Raw genomic sequence first — 26987 nt, forward strand, 5'->3', positions numbered from 1 at the left:
ATATATATATATATATATATATATATATATATATATATATATATATATATATATATATATATATAGAAGCTCATTGACTAAATGCCTTAACTTTTTTCACATTTTCTCATGTTAAGAAGCCAAAGCTCAATGAACTTAACTGCCATTTTATGCAATAGACCAACACAAAGCAGCACTAACTGTTAAGTTAAAGAAACTAAACCCTTTTTTTAAGCTGTTTTACAAAAATCTGAAAGATGTGGTATTTATTTGTGTTTAGCCTCCTTCATTGATACAGTAAAATAAATTGTCAGTATCAGGAATAAGGAGGAATTGTTTCCAAAACGGAAACAGAAAGAAATGGTTGTCAACCGAAACGTGATGATCGAGTGAGCAGAAAAGCACCAAAGAGGCTCATGGTACCTCTGGAGGAGCTGTAGATACGCACAACCCTCTGGTAGAAGTATTTGACAAAACCAAAAATGATTCGTTTTTAAATTCCTAAACCTGATCTTTACAGAAAGCTGGTTTAAAGACACATTTTGTTGTAAGATAGCCATTAGAAGTTCTATTTAGTCTGCTGAAAAATTAAAAACATGTGGACAAAGATGTGACATGTGGATTCCTCTCATAACTCTCCAACTTTTGTTTATAAAAACCTTGAAAAGTATGTCTTCAGCGACTCAATGCTCCTCATCAGGCCAAAACCCATGAACAAAGATCTTTTAACACTCTTTGCAGGAACTTGCTCTCTCAAATGGATGTTGATGAGTGAAGCAAAGCAGAAATGTTTGAAGAACAAGCATTGAAAAACATTGGCCTCTCTCATTGATTTTGGAGAACATTGGCTTAAGTTTAATTAACAGCAGGCTGATATTGTGGATGCAGCTTTTCTCACCAGCAGCAGAGCCTCTAGGTGGCTGAGGTATGCTTCTTCTGTGGCCAAGATCCCAGATAGAACCCACTTCCTCATCTCCAAGCCCTTTTCAAGGTCACACTCCGTCTGTGAAGAACATAAACACATTTAAGGTTTAAAAATCATCTAACAAATCTATGTCATGCTAAATAATCAATACAATGTTGTCAATCTTTGCCTCGCAAACTTAGTAAAAACTTTCAACATAGCTTAAACTGTACAAAACTGTTAGAAGTGCTACAATCAATCTTATGTCTGACCAATAAAATCTTGTTTATTCATATAAGAGGGTTAGAGAATGATAGATAATGCTTTGAATTTATAGCTAACAATGAAAGGTTTGCAGGAATGCTCAATGAAACAAAGACATCCGGAAAAAAAAATAAAAAGAAGCATCTTAGGCTGCTTCAACATTCCCCCCCAACTGAGTCAAAGCTCACCGAGGAGCACAGACATGAGAGAAAACAGAACAACAGAGAAACTCCTCGGGCTGCCTTGTTTAACCACAAATTCTGAAATAACTCAAACAGACAGGGTTTCTCCCATGGAAGAAAAAAAAATGTTGGTTCTTAACTATGTGCATGCAGGGGAAACAAAGACAGGCTCCAGTCTGGAGGTGGGGGGGATTTAATCTATGCAAGTTATACAGAAGGATAAGAAGACTTTTTTTTTAAGTTGTCAAAGGACAATGTATTTGTCTTTGCAAATATTTAATCAAATTTAATGACATAAAACTACCCTTTGCAGCTAGAACTGCTTCAGTTCCAATGTTGGGAAAGAGTTTCCATAAGGTGCAGGAGCACAATTAGGAATATATCTGACCGTACTTCCAGATACACGTTTGTGAGCACATTCATGTTGGAAGATAAAGCATCTCCACAGCAATTCTCCCCGAAGGTATTCAGGGAGAGTCAGGCTGACGAGATCAGTCAAGTTTTTCCACAGAAAAACCAACTTATCTACATTTTTATGGTTATTGCTTCTTGCATGGATACACAGTGCCCTGTGGCCCCTTCTAGTTCGATGTTTGAACAGGGAGGGGCCATCCCCAAACTGTTCTCACACAACTGGAGCCTCAAACATTTGTATCAGTGAAATTTACTGGTTGAGCCAATCTGCTGTAAAACACCTTTCTGAATTGTAGAATAGGAGGCAGGATTTGTCACTAAAGAAAAGAGGATGGCTTCAGCTGATGGAGGCAACTTCTCAGACATTCAAACCTAATCTATAAGCAAAGAACACATGTAGAGTTATCATCATTCAACTGGTTTATTAGGGAAAAGGTCTGTAACTGTTTCTGTGTCTGCAGATAGTCGAGAACCTCTGTGACTTATTTTCTTTTTCCTTTGCTAACAGATTATTATAAAATATTTAGCAGTCAGGGAATTTTACAGTTGAACCTAATACACAGTGGGCATCAAGTCATGGCATTACACTAGAAGTCAACATTTCCAGCTTGAGTTGAGGGCCACTGAGGGGTGTTAACATTTTTTATTTTGGTAGCATTCTAAAGGTCAATTTTTCAAATAAAAACATTACTCTGTACCGTTTCATAAAACGGGGGTAACAACACATTGCACCATGTTTTCCAGCTCTGATGTCTGTGGGTGTACATGCATTTATTAAAATGAGGGGGCTAACAGGTTTGAAAGCGGTTTCCATGACCACTACGTAAATAGACGGGGATGTAGATAACAGCAAACTGTTAGGGCTCAAAATAATCACCAAAAACCCTCTAGGCTTATAACAGACTGCATTACACAGGTGGTTGTTAACCAGCAGTGTAAGTGCTTTTATTAGACTGCAGCTCCTGCAACAGGCATCTCACTATGGTTTTACTAGAAATAATGCTTAATTGAAATTGGAGAATACAGATTTGGGCAGTACAGATGGCTTCTGTGGTTTTCAGTTAGTGGTTAAAGCTCAAACAACAATATCAGAGGATGCAGAGAGATCATGATATGATTCAATGAGGCAAACGCGACTACGCTTCCTCATTCCGGCCCTCGAGGTTCAGTGTCCTGCACCTTTAGGATGCGTCTCTGCTTTAACACACTTGAGTCAAATAATCAGGTCATTAGGAGGATCCTGGAGAACCTGACTGACATCTGAGGGGGTAATTCTGTTATTTAATTTAGGTGTGTAGAAGCAGAGACACCAGAGATGTCAAAAGTATTAATATTTATTCCTCAAGTTAAATTAATAAATCCTACTGTTTTAAAAAACCTTTGTAGAAGTTAGAGAATCAAATGAAGCTTTTTACTCAGGTAAAAGTACAATTCTTAAAACTATTTGAATTATATAAAAAGGAAAAAATGTTAAGGACAGATGCTTTAAACCTTATACTGATACTGCACTATCCTATTAAAGGAACATTTTCTACAATTCTGGATGATAACTCTGTTATGCTTCATTTTATGAGTTTTATAAGTAATGGTAACAGTGTCAAATTTAATTTTGAATCCTCTTACAAAAGTATTTATTTTGGCATACGGTGAACAACAAGTTGGTTCAGTACTGAGTCCAACCTCAAAGAAATTAATTGTCTGGGTGGAACTGATTATTTTTATTTATTTATTTATTTTTCTTAAGCCATAACAAAAATTTGCTTAAAGGGAAAAAAAAAAACATATTTTTAAGTATTTGTACTTCCTTACTTGACACCTCTGCAGTAAACTGAACTCAAGAGCCATAAACTCCTTTTGATGCATTACCAACCCTAAAAACTCATTAACTGTAGGGCTATCCTACTGAAAAATAGAAAAAATAAATAGATATCAAAATGAGATAAGAATACAGTAATGTATTTGACTTTTGGTTCATTTAGTTTGCAGTGAAATCTGTGCAACCGGTAATGAATACAAAATCCTTCCATTTATTTTGTATAAACAGAACAGTTATTAAAAAAGAAATTACAAATGCATCGATCAAACTGCCTTAACCTAGTTTAAAGTGTGCAGTCACCTCATTAAAAGCTTAATATTTATGTTATGATCTTCATAACACCTTATCACTACCTTTTGCTCTCATATGTTTACCTTAGTTTCACCAATAAGATAAAGTAGATTAAAGCTTTATATGATATGTTATGATGAAACGATCAATCAGCCACATATCAAATTCTCTCTTTACCCGGTCTGATCCCTGTTTGGCAAATTTTTTACTAATTGTAAATTACATGAAAAAATCTTATATTAATATTTATTGGTCTTTGTAATACGATTAAATTGTTTAATTTATTTTAAGACATCAAATAAATTGATAATGCTACCCCCAGCACATGTTTAGTCCCTTTTAGCTTCATCTACTCAGGTAGATCATTTAAGATTCTTATGATCCCAGACAGCTTAGTATCATCTTATTTCTGGGGAGTAGAAACTAAATAAATATTTTACATAAGAACTAAAGCAGAATAATTACGTTTTAAACAATAAGCTTGAAGTAAATTGAAACTAACTTATTTAAAACACAATTTGCACAAAACATACCAGTAGTCTGTTCCTCTTCATGTAACAGAGCCTCATCTTTGAAAGTTTATGCTTCTGGGGAACCCTCTGATCTCTCTCTGTCTAATTTCTATCTATTATCCTCTTCTTCTATGAGCACCCTGAGGAGGATTCTGACAGGTACTGCATTATGTATAACGCTGTTTAGAGTTCAGAACAGCATAACACTGACTCTTTCAATTGCTAATTAAATGTAGGCTCTAAATATGCTTATAATACTGATAAAAGTTTATGCATAGGTTATTACACTCCAATGCAACTTATATGACCTTAAAAAGAAAATAAAACTAACTGTGACAATGACTGAAAATGTGTTACAGCTTCAGCATTTGCAGAGTAACATGAGGGTACATAGCAAACATTAAAAACAAGGTTAAGCAGCTTCATTGTAAGACAAAAAAGGAGAAATGAAGCATTTATTCATTCTTTCAGACCTCGGAGGCCTTCTTGAGAAAGTGTCCAGACAATCCATCTTTTATATGATAAGCCAAACTTTGGGTGCATCTTTAGAGGCATCTATTTGCATGGTTGAAACTGTACACCTAAACAAAAGCTTATCCAGATCTGATTTGATTCTTTTTTCGGTGCTACGGTTGGATTGGCTATCATTGTTATCACTAGGCTACCTCATTTTGGTCACATTTACACAGTGGCGGCCATTTTGTGAGTTTTACGACCCATTGTTCTTAGCTCAAACCCGCCTTGTAGCCTGGCTTCCTGGTGCTATCTGAGCAAATTCATTCTACTCCAGTGCTGCTACATTTTAATGCATTTCTGAGTCATTTTTTACCATTCACAGTAAAAATGAATTAAGCTTCACTTTTTTGATTGCATTTAAGATCTCTACATCAGTTGTTGTTCACATAAATCTGCTGCTATTTTAAAGGACACCATAAATGCATTAATACATCAAGCCTTAAACCTTGAACATTCCTTATTCTTAGAAAACCTTTTTCCCTTTATTAGCTTTTCATTTACCTTTAACTGTTTATAGTGTTTGCACAGTTATTAGATATAATGATACTGTAATAGGGATTATAAACCAATAAAGGTGCCAATATTTTAAACTGTGGCGATCCCTTTTGTGTTAACACTGCGAGGAATAGAGACGATTTCCTTTGGTTGGTGGTTAAAAACTCACAACTATAGCCTAAATTACTAAATTGCTGAAAGACAACTGGATTTTAGCAGCTGGTGCAGAAGTCCAACCTTGGGTAAAAGAATAAAGAACCTTGGTCAATAAGCAGATAGTTAGAATCATTAATTATGTTAATGGTAATTAACCATAACTTACATTTCTAGTTACCCAATATATTCATCATCTGCTGGTAAAATTGCACACTGGCTAAATAAACGTCACATAAGAAACTTGTGATTTAGAAAAAAAAAAGCAAGGTATCTAAATCAGAGGTCAGAGATTAGGGGAACAGGGTCCGGATCCGGACCCAACCTGATTCAAAACATTTATACATTACTGCATGTTGTCTGACGACATTCTCTAAACGTCACTTGCACTGCTTCTCCTTTTATTACGGTAAAGCTTTCTGGAGCATCTGGAACCAGGCTGCAAGTGATACAAATTAGCCAACGAGATGTGTCAGTCAGGATTGCTGCTGTTAGTTACTTTTAGATGCAGCAGGCAAACCTGTGGCAAGCCGGGCGATGGGAAAGAAGGAGAAGACGATGAGAAAATGAGAGCAGAGAAAGTGCGGACTGCTGGAAGAAGTGCGGTAAACTAGTGAAAGAAAAGTGAAATGGCGTGCTCAAAGATGACCCTGCACATTTTGAGTGTGTTTGGCTCAACCTACTGCCGTGAAGCAGGATTCCCCACCATGGACATAATCAAAAATAAATATCGACCCAGGCTAAAAATAAGCACTTTGATATGTGCTTTAGAATGGCTTTGCCACCAATCAAACCCAGGTTTAAGCCTTGCAAGGCAGCCTATAGCCCACTTCTCTCATTAAGCCATAAAATAGAACAAAAAACGATCAGTTCAGGTGTTTTATAAAAGAAGTGAGTCAGGAAATTGTCTATGTACCAAACTGAAAGATTGTTGCGCTCTACTTCAAAAACAATTCAAACGTTAAAAAGAAAAACATTCTAACTTTTGTATTTTTTACTTAAAAACTCAATGTATAACATGGATAAATAAACACCTGCATTTTATTTCAGTGTTAAATGCTGTTTAAAGTAACGGATTACAATAAAAAATGTCTCCCGACCTTTACTGGTTGATGATTTTCTTTATTCGGACACTGCTGATTTTTTATTTGTTACCGCTGATCTAAATGATGAGTTAAATGACTTTCTACAGATTTGCCCTATATTGCAGGTGACATTCTGCTGATAATATTACAAAAATAGATCAGAAGGAAACAGAAAATAGCAATTTTGTAATGCTATTTTTTTTTTATCTATTCACAATCATTTTCTTCCATCTGTAATATTAGAGAATCTTAACCTTCCTATCTTCATGCTTGCTTGGCTGCGTCCTACTTATCCTGTGTTGCACTTCAGTTAGAACACTAAAAAAATAATTGAAATCTAAATAAGCCATTTTTTCTTAAAATAGGTGCATCTGTTCTTGAATTCAGGAGGTAAGTGAGACACTTTGCCAATGGAACAAGACAATTTAAAATAAGAAAAAACAATTAAATTGTCTTATTTCAAGGGTATATTATATAATTATCTTACTTTAAGAGTAAAAATACTAATTCCATCGGCAGATCATTTTATTTACCTACTAAAATGAAGGGTAAATACGCTTAATTTAAAAAATTTTGACTTTTTTCCCCATTTTTTAAGTGAAACACGCATGAATTCAGATTCTGCAGAAGTTTGATTTTTAGTGGAAATCTTTTCAATGTTTTTTTTATGTCATCTGAACAAAAAAGGTCATGTTTTCACCTATGATATGATATAAAAGGCAACAAAAATGAAGTTTCAGATGCTTTTTAGATTTGCAGATTCATCAGTCAAACTATAAAGCTTGGATAAAAGTCAGTATTATAGTTTGAGAAATAAAGCTGTCATTGATTTGAACTCTTCATTATCAGTTACATCTATTCTCCTTTTACTTTCTAATGTCAGGAAGAGTTACAGAAGGACAAAAAAAAGGAAACTTTAGTGAAAAGCAAATCCTCCTTAATGGTGACTCATCACAGTGACATCATAAATCCATCAGCTCACACTGGGCCAACCGCAGCCTGTCTGGGCTCTGATACATAAATCACAGGAAGAGACAGAGATCATGTTTGAGGAGGAGTTTTCAAAGGGCAAATAAAGGACAACAGTTGCTCTGGAAGCTTATTAGAGTTTGTTTCACTAGGAAAGTTGTTAAGGGTGAATTGTTTTAGTGTTTCATCATATATTTAACTGGCTCTCAGAGAAGAACTCTCAGACCCCAACAGATGCAGTGAAGAAACAAAAAACATTAGTGTGAATAAGTAGTAAATATGTTGTAAAGTCAGACAGCTGACAAATAATTTTAACAAGAACCATTCAGTATAGTACCAACCCTGCAGCTACAATGTTTGCACAAGCTATTGATTTATATAGCTTGGGGAAATATAGCATATTACCTCTGTTAGGTCCCTAGTTGGATTAAATTAAGACCACCTCTGATGATGCAACTATTTTTGAATGATTTTGATTGAAATTATTTTAAGAGATGCACCCTCCCCTTCTCACCAGATGCCATGTCAGAGTTTTCCTTTGACAGTGAGAGAAATTCAGGTCAGACAAACTCACCTGGAATCTCAGAAACCACTCTGTACTGTATGTGCAGTTAGGGGGAGTGCGTACTTCTCACCAGTGGGGCACCCTACTCCACTGGGAGCTCTGGGCATAATGACTTTTTGTGCAAAGGGCTACAGCACAGCTCCTCATTCATTGCTGTTGCAGCTCCTTAATGAGATTGTGTGCAGCAATCGTTGTTATGATCCTAATAACACTATTAGAACAAATTACACCAGAGTCCTTTGGTTTTTGCTTTGGGATGAGGCCAGCACAATACGTTTGGCTTTAGATTATCTGATTACCGCATTGTGAAGAAGGTATAGGGCCAAAACATGCACACCCTGCAGGCAGATTTCTCTCTACAACAAAAATCAACCATCATAGCATTCTTAAGATTTTGAGCATGCTCAGAACAGCTGTCACACAGGGAGCCCATTGCCCTCTTTATGAGCTCTTGGAGACCTCTCAGCAACCCTGGGGAGACCACCTATTTTCTGAATGATTTTCAGTATTAAAATTAAGTCTGAATTTGGTGTGAGGGGATCCTAAAAAGGAGGGAGTATTTATGCTGCCATGATTATAAGTGCATTTGGATTACCTAAATTTGTCAGAATAAAAAGTTTGCAGATCAAACATTTAAATCAATCAGTGAATACACCATTTGCTGTTGGATGTACAGAATGTCTTATATTATACACATGGAAAATATTGCACAATAGTTTAGGATTTTATCATAGAAAGGTAAGAAAAGCATTTATGTTTTGATATTTATCATTTAAATCAAGGGTAACCAATGAAAACTCAGCAGGGACCGAATAAAGAAAATCAACAACCAGTAAAGGTCCGGAGACATTTTTAATTATAATCTGTAACTTTAAACAGCATTTAACACTGAAATAAAATGCAGGTGTTTATGCATCCATGTAATACATTGAGCTTTTAAATAAAAAATATAAAAGTTAGAATGTTTTTCCATTTTAAAATTTAAAGTGTTTTTGAAGTAGAGAACCACAATCTTTCAGTTTGGTACAAAGACAATTTCCTGACTCACTTCTTTTATAAAACACCTCAACTGACCTTTGAAGTGGGCTTTAGGCTGACCTGAAAGGCTTAAACCTGGGTTTGATTGGCGTCAAAGCCATTCTAAAACACATATCAAAATGCTTAATGTTTTTTGGACAAAGGCATCTGCTTAACTTTTATCTAGAAAGACCATCATGTGTTTTAATTAATTGATTCATTTGTTTCCACAGATAAAGAGGAAAATGAGGATGGATGGGAGGCAGTGAATATTTTTTTAAGTAGTGGGAATGAGAGATAATATGATGTTCTCAAAAAGTAACCAATCTCTAAAGGTTCATTTGTTTCTTTCATGGGTCCCAGCATCTGTGGTTACAAGGTGGGGAAAAAATAAACATTACATGAATACATTTAAGACAAAATGGGAGTCCTCTAGTTGATGAAAATATGTTTGTTGCAAGAAAAGATTAAGCCTTTCAGGCCACAACTGTGGGTTCTAATCCCACAGTTTTGGTATTATGGTCAACAGCTGTAACTGACCGACTTGGAGGACTCCAGTGATCCTGAGGAGAGTGTGTCCCGGCTGCTACGGCTTTTGGAACTGAGGTGTGGAGAGGATGATGGTGAGTCGTCGATGTACGGCAGGATGTCATGGTGCCGCCGCTGCTCCTCTGCTCGGTCCGCATCGTAGCCATATGATGGAGGAGTTCCGGTAAAATGACCATCTGTGGAGAACGAAAAATAAAACCCATTAAGACCACTTCAACATTTCGAAATTTGTACTTTCCATTTTCTGATAAAGATTTTAAATAAAATATCATCATCATCAACTTTATTAGTAAAGTGCTTTACCAATGACCAAGCTGAAACAAAGTGCTGTACATCAAAGATAAAACAACTATGGGTTGATAAAGCTAAATGTATAACAATAATGTATGCAGAACAAAAACAGTAACACTACAGAGCAATAAAACAGGTAACAGAGGAATTAAAAGAAAAGTAAATTGGATTGGATTGCTGCTTGTATGGCAGTTTTCTAAGAGATTGTTGTACATTCATTTGGTTTTCAGCCGCAAATGCCTCGCACTTCTTCAATTTTGCAGCTAAGCTATTTTCCTGATAACTTGGGGGGGAGGCTAGAATGACAGAAGGATGGACGTACTGCACAAACAGATGTTCAAGAAATTTAAATTGCATACTTTCCAGAACACTGGAATCATACCTAGAACTAATTTGATTAAACAAATGTGCTTACTAAGACCAGACAAAAGTTACCTGGATACTGTAAATCAAAGGCTATGCAGAATAAAATGTGGAAAAATCTCTCACTTTTATTCCAGACATCAAAAGATCCTTGACCTACAAATTAAAATGTATGCTCATTATAAGGGGCTTCCTGCGTGGCAGTGCATTGAGACAAAGAAAGCGAGTTGTGCATTAGATTTACTGATTGGCTGCTTCATGCTCTCAGATGGTTGCCAAGACTGGTAGAGTTAATTTCCAACTCTAATTAGAGCAGCTCAGGAAACTGGGGCAAATGAAATTCATTTCTCCTGCATCTTTGTTCATGCACCCTAAACTTTTGAAAAGAGACACCTAGGAATCTTAAAACTGCTTTAGGGTTTGAATAAGCAGAATATCAAGTGCAGCATTTAGATATTTATTTAGTTATTCTCTGGCAAACTTTAACCATAATCTTAATGATTAAGGCTATTAACATCTGCAACAATCACAGGTGTCAAATAACCAAGTATAAATACTCAGATACTCTACTTTCGTGGCTTTTTTTCCTGTATTTGTATTCTGGTGGAATGTTTACTTTTTGAGGACTTTTTATTTCACTTACTGTAATTGAGAATTAATATCAGTCTTTTCTATTCCCCGCTTTCTCCAAATTTGAAACATCTATACATATTAATAACAACATAATAAACCTCTAAAAAAAAAAAAACCTGGGAAAATCAACTATGCAAATAAAATAAACAGACAGAAGAATGAAAAAAATATACTTGATGGATCAGATTCTTAGACATTCCTCATCCATTTTCTTTCATTCAATTTAAATTTTGCATGTTGCTTCTGTTCCAATCTCTATTTCGATTCCAATTCTATTGGCAATTTTAATGCAGTGAATAGCAGTGCTCTAAAAAGTATTCAACTGCTCATGAAGGACCTTTATTCAGCTCAGTCAAATGAGTGGCAGCCTATTGGTTAGGGCAGAGGGCTTGGAATCCTGAGGTTGTAAATTCAAAACCCATTCCCACAGACTGCCAATCTGGGTCTCTGAGCAAGACCCTTAACCTCTGATTGCTCCCTGGGTGCCCCACGATGGCAGGCCCCTGCTCCCAATACTGCTCTCAATAAAGTTCAAGTTCTATGTTATTCAAGCTGAAATTTTAATTTAGAACCAAGCTAGACTGAGCCAGTATTTTTTATGTTCTCTCTACAAAAACAGTGAACAAAAGAGGAAAATTAAGCTATTTTCTGTTCATTTAAGTTTTTAGAAGGTATTCTATATTCTTTAAGGCAAAAACTTAATTTCAAATTTGTACTTAATTTGTACTTAAGTACAAACTACCCTTACTTAAGTACTGATACCTTTTTACACAGGTATCAGTACTTTTGGCATCTCTGGTAATATTATATGATTGGTTTAACAAGGAAGAATTAAAGAGACAAAGCAAGGAACAAACATCAGTTAGCTGGAAAAGAAAAAACGTGTTTCAAGGTGCTATATTTATATAGCCTGGCCAACCAGAGTGAATTACATGGAGCGTAATTCAGTCTGTACACACTTGGCAAATCTGGCTAGACCAATCACAGAGCAGGAGGCAGGATTATATGACGCATGAGTCTCAGCGCCATATTACCCATAATGCAGTAGTGCTTTTCGGATAGCATAAAAACAAGCTGGAGACCGCAACAGAGCAATGTTACAATAAAACCTAAGAACGTACTAAGGAGCACACTTTGTATCCCCAGATTTCTTTGGCAAAACCAGCAGAAATCTTTCACAGAAGAGTTTCTTTGACAGCTTGACATGTTTCATGGACAAAAAAATGACAAAAACACAGCACGTCACTTGAAGTTTTTGCGTCACCCCCTTAGTTATCTGATTTGTTCTAACCTGATGAGGCTGACCCTCTTAGTCCCGCCTTTGAAATCAATCTCTGCAAACCCTTTACGACATATACACTGTGTATCAGTCTGCTCTCGCCCAGTAATTTTCTAGTTAAGTTCACCATTTATTAATCAAACATTCTTTAATATTTTTAGATTTCACCAGAGTTATATTATTTATTCAAAATATGTATTTAAGAGTATTATGGCTGAACTGGATTTAGTCATACCACTGATGTTTTCTCTGTTACAGTTGCTGTAAAAGTATACTACTGGCCCCATTAACTAAATTTAGAAAGTCTTCACAATTAAGTTTTGCAACAACAACAAAAAAAATCTGTTGAAAGTTTTTATAACTTATATAACTACTGTAAAATAATCACTGTTTATAGTTTTATTGCCTGGCTTGTTATTTCTGGGTGGGGGCCCAGTTTTTCTTTTGTCTTACACACCCTTCATAACACTCCTGCTATTTTATTAAAGCAAAAAGTTGGGTAACAGCCAGAATTAGAGGACATCATTTACAAAGAAATAAAAAATCAAGTAAAGATATAAACCTTTAGCGTAATATGGTGAAATGACATGTTGTTTATACTACCGGTAAATACAACTAATATTTAACTTCATACCATATCTTCACTACAGTCATTCCTTTGCTTCAACAAAAATTTCTTCCCAGTGTACATTTAAGGAAATTAAGTATGCAAGACAGAAGGAGTGTGTTTAGTTTGTTCAGGCTGGGACATTGCACCCACCAATGATTTGCATAGCTTACACCCTGCTGTTTTGTTGATGGGTGCTGCCCACTGCTCTTTTTCTGACCAAAAGCGTACTGCTAGAAGGCAGGACTGACACAGAAGCTCTGTGTGGGGCTAACGGCCTCTTCCCACAACGCCAAACCCTTTAGCAAACCAGAGTTACCAGAGTGACGCGTGCAGATTCATTGCTGGTGTAAAAATACCGGGTGTGGTTTTTAAAAATACCCAGTTGGAAAAGAGTGAGTGCCCTCCTAGCATGTTTTCCTTTCTGGTTTTTGTTTTTTTTAGTTCTGCCTCTGTGCATTAATAGTAGGGGCCATAAAAACTAAAGCTTTTATGAGAGAAATCCCTCTCCCAGCTGTTTTTTTAACAACACTGAACATATTCAGGTCATTTCACTGTTTGAATCATATCTTGATTAGGAAAACTTTCACCACTGGGAATAGGATATATTGTTTAAACTTATTGTAGTGTTCATAGGCAGCAATAGGACCTTAAATGTTGAAAACTATTTCAGGCTTTAGCCACCATCACGGTAAATATTTGTGCTTTTATCATAAATTAAAGTACAGAAGCAATAATTAAATATTTTACTGATAACTATTTTTTTTTATTTAATTCCTCTTTAAAAAGTACATTTTCTGCAATTTTTATTAATATTTTACTTGCATTTATATTAATTTATTGCTTCTACCATAGAGTTCATTTTTTGGGAGTGACCTCTACATTACCCACTCATGTTCCACTAATCGCATCACACCTGAGAGTAAAACAAATACAAAATATGAGTGAAAACACCTGTTTCTAAGGAGCAGGGCATACAGACAAAAGAAGGTGGCTCATTGATTTCTCCTTGGAGCAACTGAAAACAAAAGAAACTAATTCAGCTTCTAGCAGTAGACATAAAACACACGTAGTAATTTTCCTGTAAAATGCTTGCACAGTAACAGTGCTTGGGAGGCAAAGAGCCAAAAAAACTGTCAAGGATAGAAATGTGTGGATTAGCAGGGCCATTGTATAGCAGCTTTTATTTGTACTTGTGTCAATAATGAGCTTAGAGAATATAAAAAAATAATAATCTTATATCAAACATGTTGTTGGAGCGGATGTAGTCTTTCGTAAATGATGGACAGATGCTAAGCAAACCAAAATAACGTTATTCTGTAGAAAAATAAAGTTAGAGAAACCAGCTTGACACTTAGAGCCTAAATCACGCAAACAAGATGTACTGTAGAGATACATTCAGGTCTATGGGTTATTAAATTTAGTTTTCTCTGACCTCAAGTTCACTAAAAGTGACAGAAGATTTTATATAGTTATGATTTATCAAACATAGACGGAAAAAAAAGACTACCGGTACATTGTTTGAAGCCACTGTTTCCAGTTGATTCAAAGGGAAAAAGTCACTAGGAGTAACTTCATGGCCTTCACTGATTATTAGTGGGTGAGATCACCTCAAAGAATACAATTTCCCAGAGTGAAAATACAGGCATATGTCAGCACTATTCCCTATGAAAGTTAGTACTTAAAGGTATTGCTGATAAATATGGTTATATAGAAGTTAGATTTTGCTCTTAGGGCCTAAATAAAATATTGGTTCTTTTGTTTTTGCTTTCTTAAGGCGCTGTCCCTATTATGTATATATCATCATTAGTTTAGAATGTAAAATTATAACTTATTGATAAGTAAGAATATTAGGGGCCATTTTTAAAACTGATAAATTCATTCATCCAAATAAATGTATCAGTTACACATTTTTTTGGAGGGGAATAAAATATATGTTACCATATTTAACAGCTCCACCTCAGGAGCAGTTTTACTTACAGGCTGATTTTAGTGTCACTTTATGAAAAATGTGAGTGGCAATAAAAACAAAAGAAGCCACTTAGCTTGTTTTTCTTGTTATTTTATCTCCTTAATGCAATCCCTTTCTCAGAGCATGCGCCTGTTTACTCAGCTTTTGCTCTGCAACTTGTTCTCCCTGTCTCAGCAACATTTATAGCATATTGACATACTCTTACAGTGCAAAAGCAAGCAAGTATTGATTTGCATTATCCATTTTCACATATACACAGAATTAAAAGCTTTGGCCAACTTTGAGAAAAATCTGTGGCTGGCGGACAAACTGAATGCAATGCATGGGTACAACCGGGAAAGGAAAAATGATCAGAGGAGACACCAAAGCACCCTGAGACATCAGATTAAAAAGAAAAGGGAGGTGACTCTCAAAGGGAGAATAAAATATCTTTGATAGCAAGCTTTCTTTCCACCCCCCAAACCCCATAAGGCTTTCCCATCAGTGTGCCAGTCATAAATCTGCTCCAGCTGCCAACGCCTTTATTGAACCTGCGGAAGAGGCGAGCCATGCTAACATTACCATTATAAGCTCTTCTCCAAACACACAACAAACATTCACACACTCACCTCAAAGCTCTGCACAACCCCATAAGAGGCCGGTTATACCCTGCAACACTCAAAGCTTTCTTTCCTAATCCAGCCTTTTGATGAGGGAGGAGAACATAATCACATGATGTGTTTTAACACCCCTGCCCAAAATCTGATTCACATTCAAAGTGCTTAAAGCGTACAGTGGATTCAGAGGAGGTCTAGTCTGGATGCTGGAGATAAATAACATGGATCCCTGATGACTAAATAAACGGCAATTCTTATTTCCTGTTTAGCATACATATTGTATAAATGTATTATTTTAAAAGCAGTGCAGGCGTGAGGTTAGAGAGAAGATTGTGTTCCCCCAACCTTTCAGTTTCCAATTTAGAGATAATTTGGCACAAAAGGAAGGGGGTTGGGACACAAGTGAAGGAAGAAAGCTGCAGAAATAAAAGAACAGCTTCAGCTTTGCTAGAGGGGACGGATCTACCACCAAACCAACTTCCTTTCTTCATCCCGTATTCCTCCCGTGACTGCACGCTTGTGACAGCAGCTAATTGAATAAATTCTGCAATGCTGTCAGAGTAGAAATAAAATGTATTTATATCTCATCATCTTCCAATCAAATATCCCCCATGATTTTAACCTTGTTTTTTTTTTTTTTTTTACATGATATAGAAATATAAAGTGTTTATTTCTGCGCAGATCCAACCCTGAGGGAGAGAGTCTGGAAAAGGACCTGGTAAATATTTATATACCAGTTTCTCCTTCAGCAGGACACCACACATATCCTGCATGAAGATCTAAAGATTTTTGTGTCTTTTTTCATCAAAGTCAATAACATTGCCAATGCTCTTTTTTCCACCAACTGAATGAGCACTAGCAGCTGCCTGAGGTCTCTCTGCCAGTCTTATTAGCATAGTGGGGATGAGAAATAATATCAAGCTAAGGTAATCTTTTTGAAAATCTCAGTGAAAATGACCCTAAAGAAAAAGCAGCTGGTTTTAGGTATAAATTTGGATTAACATATAAGCTATTTTATAATTATAACTATCCTTTCAGCCCAACCCCCCACCCCTTAGAATAAAGTGAGTGTACATTTTGGAAAGAGGAAGGAGATATATACAAAAAAAGTTGAGATTATACCACTGTAATAATATTCCTATTGTTAATATAATTATTCTGCTTGTGTGCGACTGAGCTATCAACATTTTACTACACTGAATTTGCATCCAAAACTTATTCCATGGATCCTGGAACTTCATACAGTGGACCTAACCCACAAACTCCTTTGCATATCTAAATGGACATTAAGTCAGACAATAAAAGTGGAAGAGAGAAAATAAATAATTTTCTTCAGATCCATGCAACATGGAGAATCGCAATAGTGACCCAACCATGACTGCAGTTACATGAATAAAACAAAGCTGCAACTATTCAAAATCAAAGTTCCAGAGGCGCGGTGGTGGTCCAGGGGCTTGCTGCCCATCTACGTGGCCGTCACAGGTTTGAATCCTGGCCTGTTAAACTTTGCTCCATGTCTTTCCCTTCTTTCTACACCCATTTCATGTCTGCCTACTTTTAAAAATTAACAAAAATTAAGGCCACTGGAGCCTAAAAAATAATCTTGAAAAAAAATCAATTAAATCAATGAATCCTTTTAAAGAGACATTTTTTCTAAACTTTATCTAGCTTCTCCGTAAATCAGCTAACTGCAATGTTTTCAGTTGCATCAATTATTTAATCAGCCAATATACATTAATTTTTTTTTAAAGTGGTGACAGTTTATAATATTCTGCACAATTTGGTTGGTTCTTTTTTATATTTTAATTAATTAATGCAAGCAAATCATAATAAAAAATATTGATGCAATCAATTTTAATCTAATGTACTTTTGTGATTAATTTAAAAGTAAAAATAAAATGTTAGATATTTTTGTGAAACAGTGGTAATTACACTCAAGATCACCAATGTGAGTATTCTGGCCAATGCTTAGTTGTGTGTTTCGTTTGATTAACAGAGTAAAAAATTTATACCAGGAATAACAATTCACTTCAACAACTTAAATTTTCTACTGGAGCACCTCTAGGACACATGCAAACACGCATTGCTTGGAAACCTACCTGAAAAAGCAAGTATTTCTTTAGTCATATGCACTTGATTAGGATAATAACAGACAGTACTATTAAACATAAATGGGCTTATTTCTAATGGAAATGGCAACATTCTCTGATTAAACTGATCTTGAGAACGTCTAGTTAATCTAAGGCAGGGATACCCAGATTTTTCAGCCTCTGACCCACAAAATGGTACCAGAGTCAATTCATGACCCAAACGATTGGATGAGTATGCAAATATTTCTACAGAACCAATTAACCAGGAAATATATTACAAACAGCATCAAGATTCATCCATTTTAAAGTGGTGTTTTATACCATTTAGCTCTTTAATATACATGTTAAATGTAGCTGCCATCGAAGTCAGAATAAATAAATAAATAAATAAATAAATAAATAAGAGATTAATAAATATTTAACTTAAACATATAGAGCTCATAAATACATACATTTTTAGTAATAAAGGTTAAATATTAAAGTATAATTTCATGTGTTTCTTGAATATTGTTTGTTTTGATGTGGGGGAACGAGTCCTAATTAAGGGGTTAAGGGGATACAGCTGTGGGAAGACGGAGTGTTACCTTTAAGGGTCGGTACCTGTGGATCTGTAACGTGGTTCTGGAACAAACAATCAGGCAGACACCGCGCTGATTCCTCTGCCTAAGTCACCAGTGATAAGGACATTGGATAAAGACTGAAGATTCTAATTTTCTCTCAAGGGAAAGCGGCCAATGAGGTACATTTTAGTTTAATTTACTGTTTACTTTGTTTGACCGTTAAGATGTAACGCAAAGAATTTCTGTTGAGTCATATATTGTATGGTCGTGGTTTGCTTTTCTATCATGCTTCTTCTATCAGGCACACTATCATGCTTCTTGTGTGATTAAAGCCAGTATCTAAAGAACGACTTGGTTTCCTGATTTTCGACTTGAGAGGGAATTACATTAAATGTTAAGTTTAATCTCTGTATTGGATCTCAAGACGTCTTACTGGTTGATCAAGGACCCCAACTTTGGGAACCAGTCATCTAAGATATGATGAGACTGACAAAGATGCCTTTAAAATGCAATATCTTAAGAATGAAAAGGGTTAATGAGAATATTTTAAGCAAAACAGAAATAATCTGAAAAATTGATGATTACATAACCAGCCAGTAAAAGTTGTTTGTAAGTGCGTGTTGCCTTTATCCCTCCCTTCTGTTTTCTTTCCCCTCTTCTCCATTCATCACAGATGAGAGTTTCTGCGTGGAAAGCGTTCTTTTTTTTTCTCAGCACAGCCAGATGCTCAGTAGGTGCACCCACTGTTCTTTTCCTACCGTACAAAGCTTTGATTTTCTAAGCGGCTGCCGTGTCTTCCCCATCAGCTGCTAAAGTCATTAGGAGAGAGACTCATTATCCTAGCCCCTGAAGCAATATCTGGGATATAAGTGTTTAAATTGCTGAAAAATCACACAGACATTCTTATGAATAATACAGCAAACTAAATCACCAGCTTCGCTCACGACTATGGATGCTGCTCATTATAAAGCAGTTATTACAAGCAAAGATAATGAAATATGAAATATTGAAATGCTTTAGATGTAGTCTGAAGGAATTTTTTATCAGGGTAAACATTCTAATTTGTATTGATTATGAAAGAGCAGTTGTTTTTTCCACCCTTTTTTAAACATTTGATCCTGTTTCCTCTTCATTTCTCTGCTCTCTAGATGTCTGCAGTCAGACCATAACGGTACATCTTGAGGGCAGACCTCAGTCCTCTGACAGGCTAAGTAATGCCCTACGAGCACCAAGATAATCACGCATATTTCTGTGTGGGCGGAGAGCAACCTCATTAATTTATCAACACTGAAGCTGCCACCTAAATGTCCATGCTTTCCTGGGAAATAGTACCTCATCATTGCTAATATGTAGTGGTTTAATGCACAAACTATCAGACAGGGAACCAACGTTTCTGTATCTCTGAATGAACCTTTAATCTTTTGATATAATTTTACATTTATGTAAAATATTATTGTAATAAATATTACATAAAATTAGATTTTATGTAATATTTATTACACTTTTACACCTTGAATGAGTACGATGAAGTGTAATCCTGCAAGTGCAGCTCAAAAGCTGATATTCCTTGCTAAATTAGAGAAATATAAAGCAATGATTAAGGGCCATTCACTCTAAGATAGGATGCAACTCTAAAATATGGACAATAAATAGTGCACTCCATGCATCAGATTTAAAGAGATCAATGGAAAACATACCAATATAAAAGTTATAAGGGTAAACCACTAAAGCAGCAGCTAACTATTCCTCAAACAAAAAAAGTACTTTGGGATATTGCACAAATTCTTGCAAACATATTGCACATCAGATGTGTTTTGTTTTTTTTCATTTTGGCAAACTGTTCTTCAATGGTTAGTTCCAGTTTTTAATTCTCTGTAGCCTTGCCTGATGGAAACTGAGACCTACAGCATGGAGCAAATGAATCTTTCTCAGGTTGACTATAAGATTTGGTAACATTGCTTAAAATTCCTTATTTTGGTTTTTGTATGCACATAGAAAAAAGTCAAACCCAGGGACTCCAAGTTTCAACTGTCCATGTATATACCATTTTTTTTAGGTTACATTTAAACTCTAAAACTAAGAGAATCTTGTAACTTCTGAGCTTACAAAATACAGGAGGTAAATGCCATTTCCTGTAGGTTTCTCCAGGTTCATAAAGAAAGTAACCTGACAGACAACTTGTATTCTGCTTCCAATCATCTGGCGTAAAAAAGTCTAATTCATCCTCATTTACACAAATAACCAAAAAATCTATTTTCTTTTGTTATTATTTGTTCTATGAGGACACAAAAAGCAATAAAACCAACTAAATTCAGAAAGAAACAATAATTTAGTTTCAGGTAATTATACTAAAATAATATTAAATGATCCATGTCTGTTTCAGTCTTCTTTTTTATTTCAGTCTTTGAATTTATGGGCATCACACTGTTTTTAATACCATACAGCATTAGTGTTTTGTTAGTAGATTTTGCAAAAGCAATGATTAAAAAAAAAAAAAAACAGCTAAAACTTCCCATGTTTAATGCACAATAAACCACCATGTCAGTCATCATTTGTGAGAGATATATAGCATTTTGTTAACTCTAATTACAAATCTTGGTTTGAGACAAACTTGACAAAATGCAAAAGAAATGTATTCAAACAACAAAAAACATTTTCGAACTGATGTCAAACTCCCTTACCTGCATTTAAACTGACAGCTCATAAATAAAAAGCCTGCACACTGAGTACTTTATTTCCTTTTTCCCCACTGTAAAGATTCAACAAGAGTTTCCATCATGTGTTGTGATTTTAGTTAAGATGTGATTAGGGTGAATAGATGCCTTGCAGCTGACGACACAGATGTTTGAATCTATCCACGGCCATATTGAATACCTGCTCGATATACCTGCTTGTGTTTTTTGGTGTGACAATATAAAAAATGACAGAAATACTTCTTTTTACGGCTTACTTAAAGAGAACGTCGTCCGAGATCGCTTTCGGAGATCAGAATAGCTGACTGGACGCTGACTGCAAGTACTGTAACCGTACCTGAATTGGAAATTTCGTATCAGCTGAGTTTCAAAACAAGTCGGGACTAACAGCTTAGGCTGTTCTCAACTGGATTTAATGTCTTGTACAATTAGTTTTCCAGAAAATTAAGTGATTAGATTAAACTTATTAGACATTGTGTGCATTTGATATTAAGATCTGAAGATTTTGCTACAGACATTACAGTTGTTTTTTGTAATTTTAGCTTTTTACATAAAGTCAGCATAAAGATCAGCAGAACATAAGAATATCTTCTTGTTTTTTGGATACCATAAAGTACCGAAAGGCATCTGTGCTTTATAAGCTTTCAGACTTTCTCGGATGTATGAGGACGGGTTGTGTATAAGATTTGTGTATCAGTCATGAAAATGAAAATCCTGCAGCTTGTCAGTTGAAGGTGTTAGAAAATAGCCTGCAGGGACTCTGTATGGATTGTATCCAATAACACTGATTTTCTCAGTGTATTTAAGCTCACTGGGATTTAAATTCTGGTCAGAGGGCAAGAGCCACAGAGCTAAGCTAAGTGTTTGGTACTCAATATGGCAGTCATAAGGTGGAATGCTTCATGAGAAGCATTTATGACAGACAAAGGTGAAATATTTGATCAGATAGTACAGCACTGTATTGTATTCATCTTTGAAAACCAGTTTCCTTTTGTCAGGAACTAGTTGATTATATAAGGTAAAGCTCAAACAAAGAAATATATCAGACAACTGTGCATTAAGACAATTTCATCTGCATTTTTTCTTATGGGAAACCAAGAAACTTGACCAAAACATGAGTCAGTACCATAGAAAGTCACTGGCACAACAGAAGGAAATGCTCAAGACACAAAGCCCAATTTCAGCATGGGCATTTATTCTTTACAATATAATGGCCAACAGTCAGTGACTGTATGCTCCAGGCATGATGGCATCAACATTTACATCACCGTGGCTACAATCCCCTGAGACCTGCAGATAATATTACCCTGCTGCTGGTAGTGCCGCTCTGTCTCAAAGGAACAAAATCAAATGACAAACAACTGCAATTCTACCTTGCAATGACCTCATAATGGGAATTAAGTCTTTTTCTTTTTTTTTTATCTTCTGATAGTTCTGGTTATAAGTACTTTTTTGCATTAAACAATTATAAGATGTTCTAGGCTTCTTTTGTTGTTTTTTAGATTTGAATTCAAAGGTATATATTTCTGTTGGGGAGACAATGTGGTAATCATCTCTAAGTGACACACTTTTAGGAAGTTATACAATGTCCTTGACTGGTTGCGACAGTTGGAATGCTCCAGACGCCAGAAGCTAACTCCACCATGTTTGTACCTTAAGGCCATCTTAGGCAATAGGCTCAATAGGCTCTGGTTATTTTTTTAACAAACAGGGAAAGTCACTTATTTTTCCCCACCCTAAAACTACTCCACATAACAACCATACCTACCATCTATGTGCAGTGTTGTTGCAAACAGGGGCTTCCTTTAGTATGTTCAAAATAAATCTACACAACACTCCAAAAATCTACATGGTGACAGCCAGTAGCACATGCAAAACCATTTAAATCGGGCATTCTGCACCACTTTTGCACCTGTTATCAATTGTGCATGCAGTCTTAGTAGACACAGCCGCTAAATGCAAACTTACACAAGCAATTTAGATTTTGTGATTTTTGGGATCCTCCTTTATGAGACCCAACCTGCTTTGCATCATTGAACTACCAAAACATGGATATTGACCTAGCTTCAGCCCTTTCAGGTAGCAAAATCAGTTGAAAAGCTTTGTAGGGAACTCATAAGAGAAAAAACTTCTAATGCTATGTTCAGACCTCAAGTGCTGGAAGCAGCAAAAAGCTTCTGCTGCTTCATTGTTGATTCTTGTCCACATTAAGGTCCGACGCACCTCAAGTACATATTTGACGCTCCTGAAGCGCGTCCATTAAAGTTTGTCCAGATGCATCTAATGCTTCCGATGCTCCTGTGTTCAATGGCAGAGCGGCGTTGCTATATTTGCCATTATAAGTGGGTAAAAAGTAGTTTAAATATGTTTTTAGGTGAGAAAGTCCAATTGAAAACGATCTGTGTAATCAGTTCATCTAGATTACGATCTTGCCTTCAAATATTATTTTGCTGTCGGAGCCTCTCAGACCTCCGTACACCGCCAGTGCTCTGTCACTAGGAATCACCTTCCACAGCAGCCTCTGGCTCGGTCGCCTCATCTGGGATTTCCGCTAATGTTTGCGGCAGCTGGAAGGCTTTATTCATGCAAATAATCCAAACTGCAGTCACCAAAATAATAGAAGTGAACACATTTTACCGGCAGGTTTCAAAATTTTAAGTTAATTTGCTTCAGGGGAGTGATCATAGTTTTCTGCGTCAGCAGTGCTGTGACTGTCTCCCTGCCAGCTCCCAGATCAGCTTCTCTGATTGGTTGAAGTGGCACGTTGAGAAGCAAAAATTCAATTTTTCCAACCTGAGCAGCACGTCGTGTGCCTCAGATGCTTGGAAGCTCATAAGGCACTGCTTCAGCTTCTTCAACGTGTCAAGATGCGCTGCTCCTGCTACTCAAAATGTGCTGCAGGGCATTTTGATGAGCCTTGATGCACATCAACCATAGACTTTGCATGTAAACTAGATGCTTCTGCTGCCTCTGTCGCGGGCAGTCTGAACGTAGCATTAAGCAATATATACAAGGTTAAGTGAACGACTCCTAGAAGACTAACAATGGGCAAAATTCTATACACAAAATGACAAATTCTTGCAGGATCAAGGTGTTAGGATTTTTGTTTTTATAGCCGTGTAGGGGAGATTTAACAGTTTTGGTGGATAGGTGGATGGAGCCAAATACAGAACCACCACAACTATGATACAGTGATTTGATTTAAATTATCTTCAAATGTTTGATGGCAATCTAGCAAATGTGCAGAAATTTAATTGTATAAATGTGTAAAGCTTTAAAAAGACGGACAGCTTCAACTGGAATGACAAGTAGTGAGGAGGCTGGAATATGTCACACTTTTTTTAGATTTATAAACACTTTCTGAAAACAATAATTTCCTTCCAATTCATTGATTATGCATCATTTGATGGTGAACAACACATACAATCCTGTAACTTAACTCAAAACTCAAAAGTAGATAATTCCCGTAATGCAGAAAAAAAGTCTCAAAGATCCTGAATGGGCATCATTTTAGATGTAATAAAGACATTATTGGCTTTTCTCAACAAACATAATCTGAGATTTGCTACATTTCAATACATGTGAGCTTGTATGTAAATGTTGAAGTCATTGTTGTTTTCAATGGGCTCAAACAACCCTAATAAATAACAAAAATACTAACAACACCAAAACAAACATGCTTTCAATCAGTTTAACTTTACACTCTCATGTCCCTCGGCTCCTGGCTCAGACACAATGGCCTGCAGCTACGCTTATCATCACTGAGCAGCAGAACGAGCATAAAGGCTCCGGTCTGCCTAATCTCTGCTCAAACACAAACCACAGCATCAATGCTGCTTACGGCTGTAAACTGCTGCTTTATGCTGAAGTTGTAGTTGTTCAGGGGGACATGCATTAAGACTTTGCTAAATGGACCATAGAAATGCACCAAACCCTGTCTCCAGGGAAACTGTTGCCAGGGTTACCATGGCAAACAGGAAGAGAATTTTATGACTGGTTAGGTTACCTGAAGGGATACTGAAGGGGATTTTAAGATGCTGCTTAATATATTTCCATCAAATCTCTGAGGTCAAAACAAACAAGTTTTATTTTCCTAGTTTATTAGGTTTCATTCAGCACTGTGAAAATAGTGTTCTCACACAGATTGCTTTTTTTTATTAAATCTAAAGACATTAAAACATGAGTAAACAAAAAGAACAGAAAACCAACATTAACACCAACTTGGCCCTGACAACATGAAGTAGGCCAAAAGCTCTCAAAAAGCAGCTAATTAAAACCTAATTCAAAGAAATCCTGGAACCGTTGAGAACCAGAATCTGTGTCTAGAGATGGTTCCAAAATAACCAGAAAACCAAAATAAAGAGCCTTTATCCAAGAATGAAGATTAAGAAATATTGGTGAATCTGATTACATCTCAAACAAACCAACAGCTCCTTAAAAAGGCCACAAAAATGCAGAACATCATCTGAAGAAAGGCTCATCTAATTTGGCTCAGCTAAGGTCAGGTTGATGTTTCAACAATCTAAGAGAGACTGGGCAAAAATGGAACCTATGGGACACTTCCAAGCCCCAAACTACTGCTGAAAATGAACAACATATCTGCCCATTTTATCTTTGCAAAAAAAAAACTTTTTCAAATGCCTGAGATAATTCCTAAAACATCGAGTAGACCCCCAAGAGAGAAAAAGAGAACGCTTCTGAAGGTGTACCAAACATGGAGGTGGTTGCATGATGGTCTGTAGACGTTTACCTACTTCAGAACCTTAAATACTTCTTATATAGATAAATAATATTCTAAATACTTATTGAAAACTGACCAATTATTAGCTTTTGAAGTTAAACTAAAGTTAAGTTTGTAAATTATACAAAAGAGCAATGATTCAAACTACGCCAGTAAATCCGTCTTTGAATGGCTAAAAATAAATTATTTTTTTTATTCTTGACCTAATTCTGTCTACTTCCTCTTGAGGGAACTAAACAGAAAATTCATGCTCAAAACTTTTTATAAGTTAATGAACTGAAACAATTTTACAAAAGTTCTCTTTAAGTGATACAATGGAGTAGCAGCCAGACTTGTCACAGTCAAACCGATAGCAGCCAAGGATGGTAGAGTTGCTAGAGGCAGTTAGGGCCAGTTCTGCTTGGAAAGTGTTTCCCTTAAAACCAAACCAACCAAAAAAAGCATTGGAAAAACTAAAACTTCAGATTTATTTTTAAATTTTATATATGACTTCAAAAGATCTTAAGTAGAAAAAAAATTCTGTATATGTTAAAAATCTCTTTACTGCATTTTGATTTCCTGATTGATGTAAATACAGCATACCGTATATTGAGATATCTGTCCAAGATCAGGATTGTTTTATTGTAAAGCTGCTTTCGTGACTATGGCTAGCTGTCAACATCCATTCAGCGTGTGTGCCACAGGCTGTTTGCCGCAACTTTTTCTGTGTGTTGCTTTCTGTCCCTGCTCCCTTCAGCGTCCTTCTTTGAACCGGAACTGTTCCAATCTATTTTCCAGAATCAAGAACCCGGCATCTATTACCTGAACCCTCATACATACATCCACATGACCCTTCTAAGATATCTCCATCTGCTCACCCCTGAACAGTAAAGACATTGAAGAGCAAACACGCACACAATACTGAGGAAATGCACAGCGGCCGTTCAGACTTTGGAGATTAATGTGAATGCACAGGCATATTTTTTGCCAAATGAGGAGAGTGAATAATTAGGGAGATGAAAGGCAGAGTTTACACAGACAGTCATTTCAATTATCCCCGCTCCTTTGGCAGTCTGGCAGCTGCCGACTTTGAGGGTTATGGACTCAGCTCGCCCCAACTAGGTTAAGCAGGCAGGACAATTATTACCATTGTCTTAAACTCCGAAAACAACTCAAACATTCTGGAGCGCTTCATCAGAAATTTTGGATGGTAGGATGAATAATAGTAGCAGGTCATGCCAAAGAAAGAGAAGAAAAGTGAACATGCTGTTTTAGCTGAAGCCAACCAACTATATACATACATAAGTATATATACATGTACTTATATATATATATATATATATATATATACATATACATATGTGTATATATACATATACATATATATATATACACATATACATATATGTATATATACACATATACATATATGTATATATACATATACACATATACATATATATTTATATACA

At 36.0% G+C, this 26987-nt stretch overlaps 1 protein-coding gene across 1 annotated transcript in view; it reads right to left on the reverse strand.

The window, feature by feature from the left end:
* LOC107100088 (breakpoint cluster region protein-like) overlaps positions 1-26987 on the reverse strand; it is a 99568-nt gene that overhangs the window by 32067 nt on the left and 40514 nt on the right. Inside the window, exons 2-3 of the mRNA XM_015398455.1 lie at positions 9703-9887; positions 878-982 (exon numbers count right to left, since the gene is read on the reverse strand). Of these exons, the coding sequence (XP_015253941.1) occupies positions 878-982; positions 9703-9887 (290 nt within the window). The remainder of the gene's footprint in view (positions 1-877; positions 983-9702; positions 9888-26987) is intronic.

Source organism: Cyprinodon variegatus, unplaced genomic scaffold, assembly GCF_000732505.1.
Source record: "Cyprinodon variegatus isolate N-32 unplaced genomic scaffold, C_variegatus-1.0 Scaffold29, whole genome shotgun sequence".
Taxonomy (NCBI): Eukaryota; Metazoa; Chordata; class Actinopteri; order Cyprinodontiformes; family Cyprinodontidae; genus Cyprinodon; species Cyprinodon variegatus.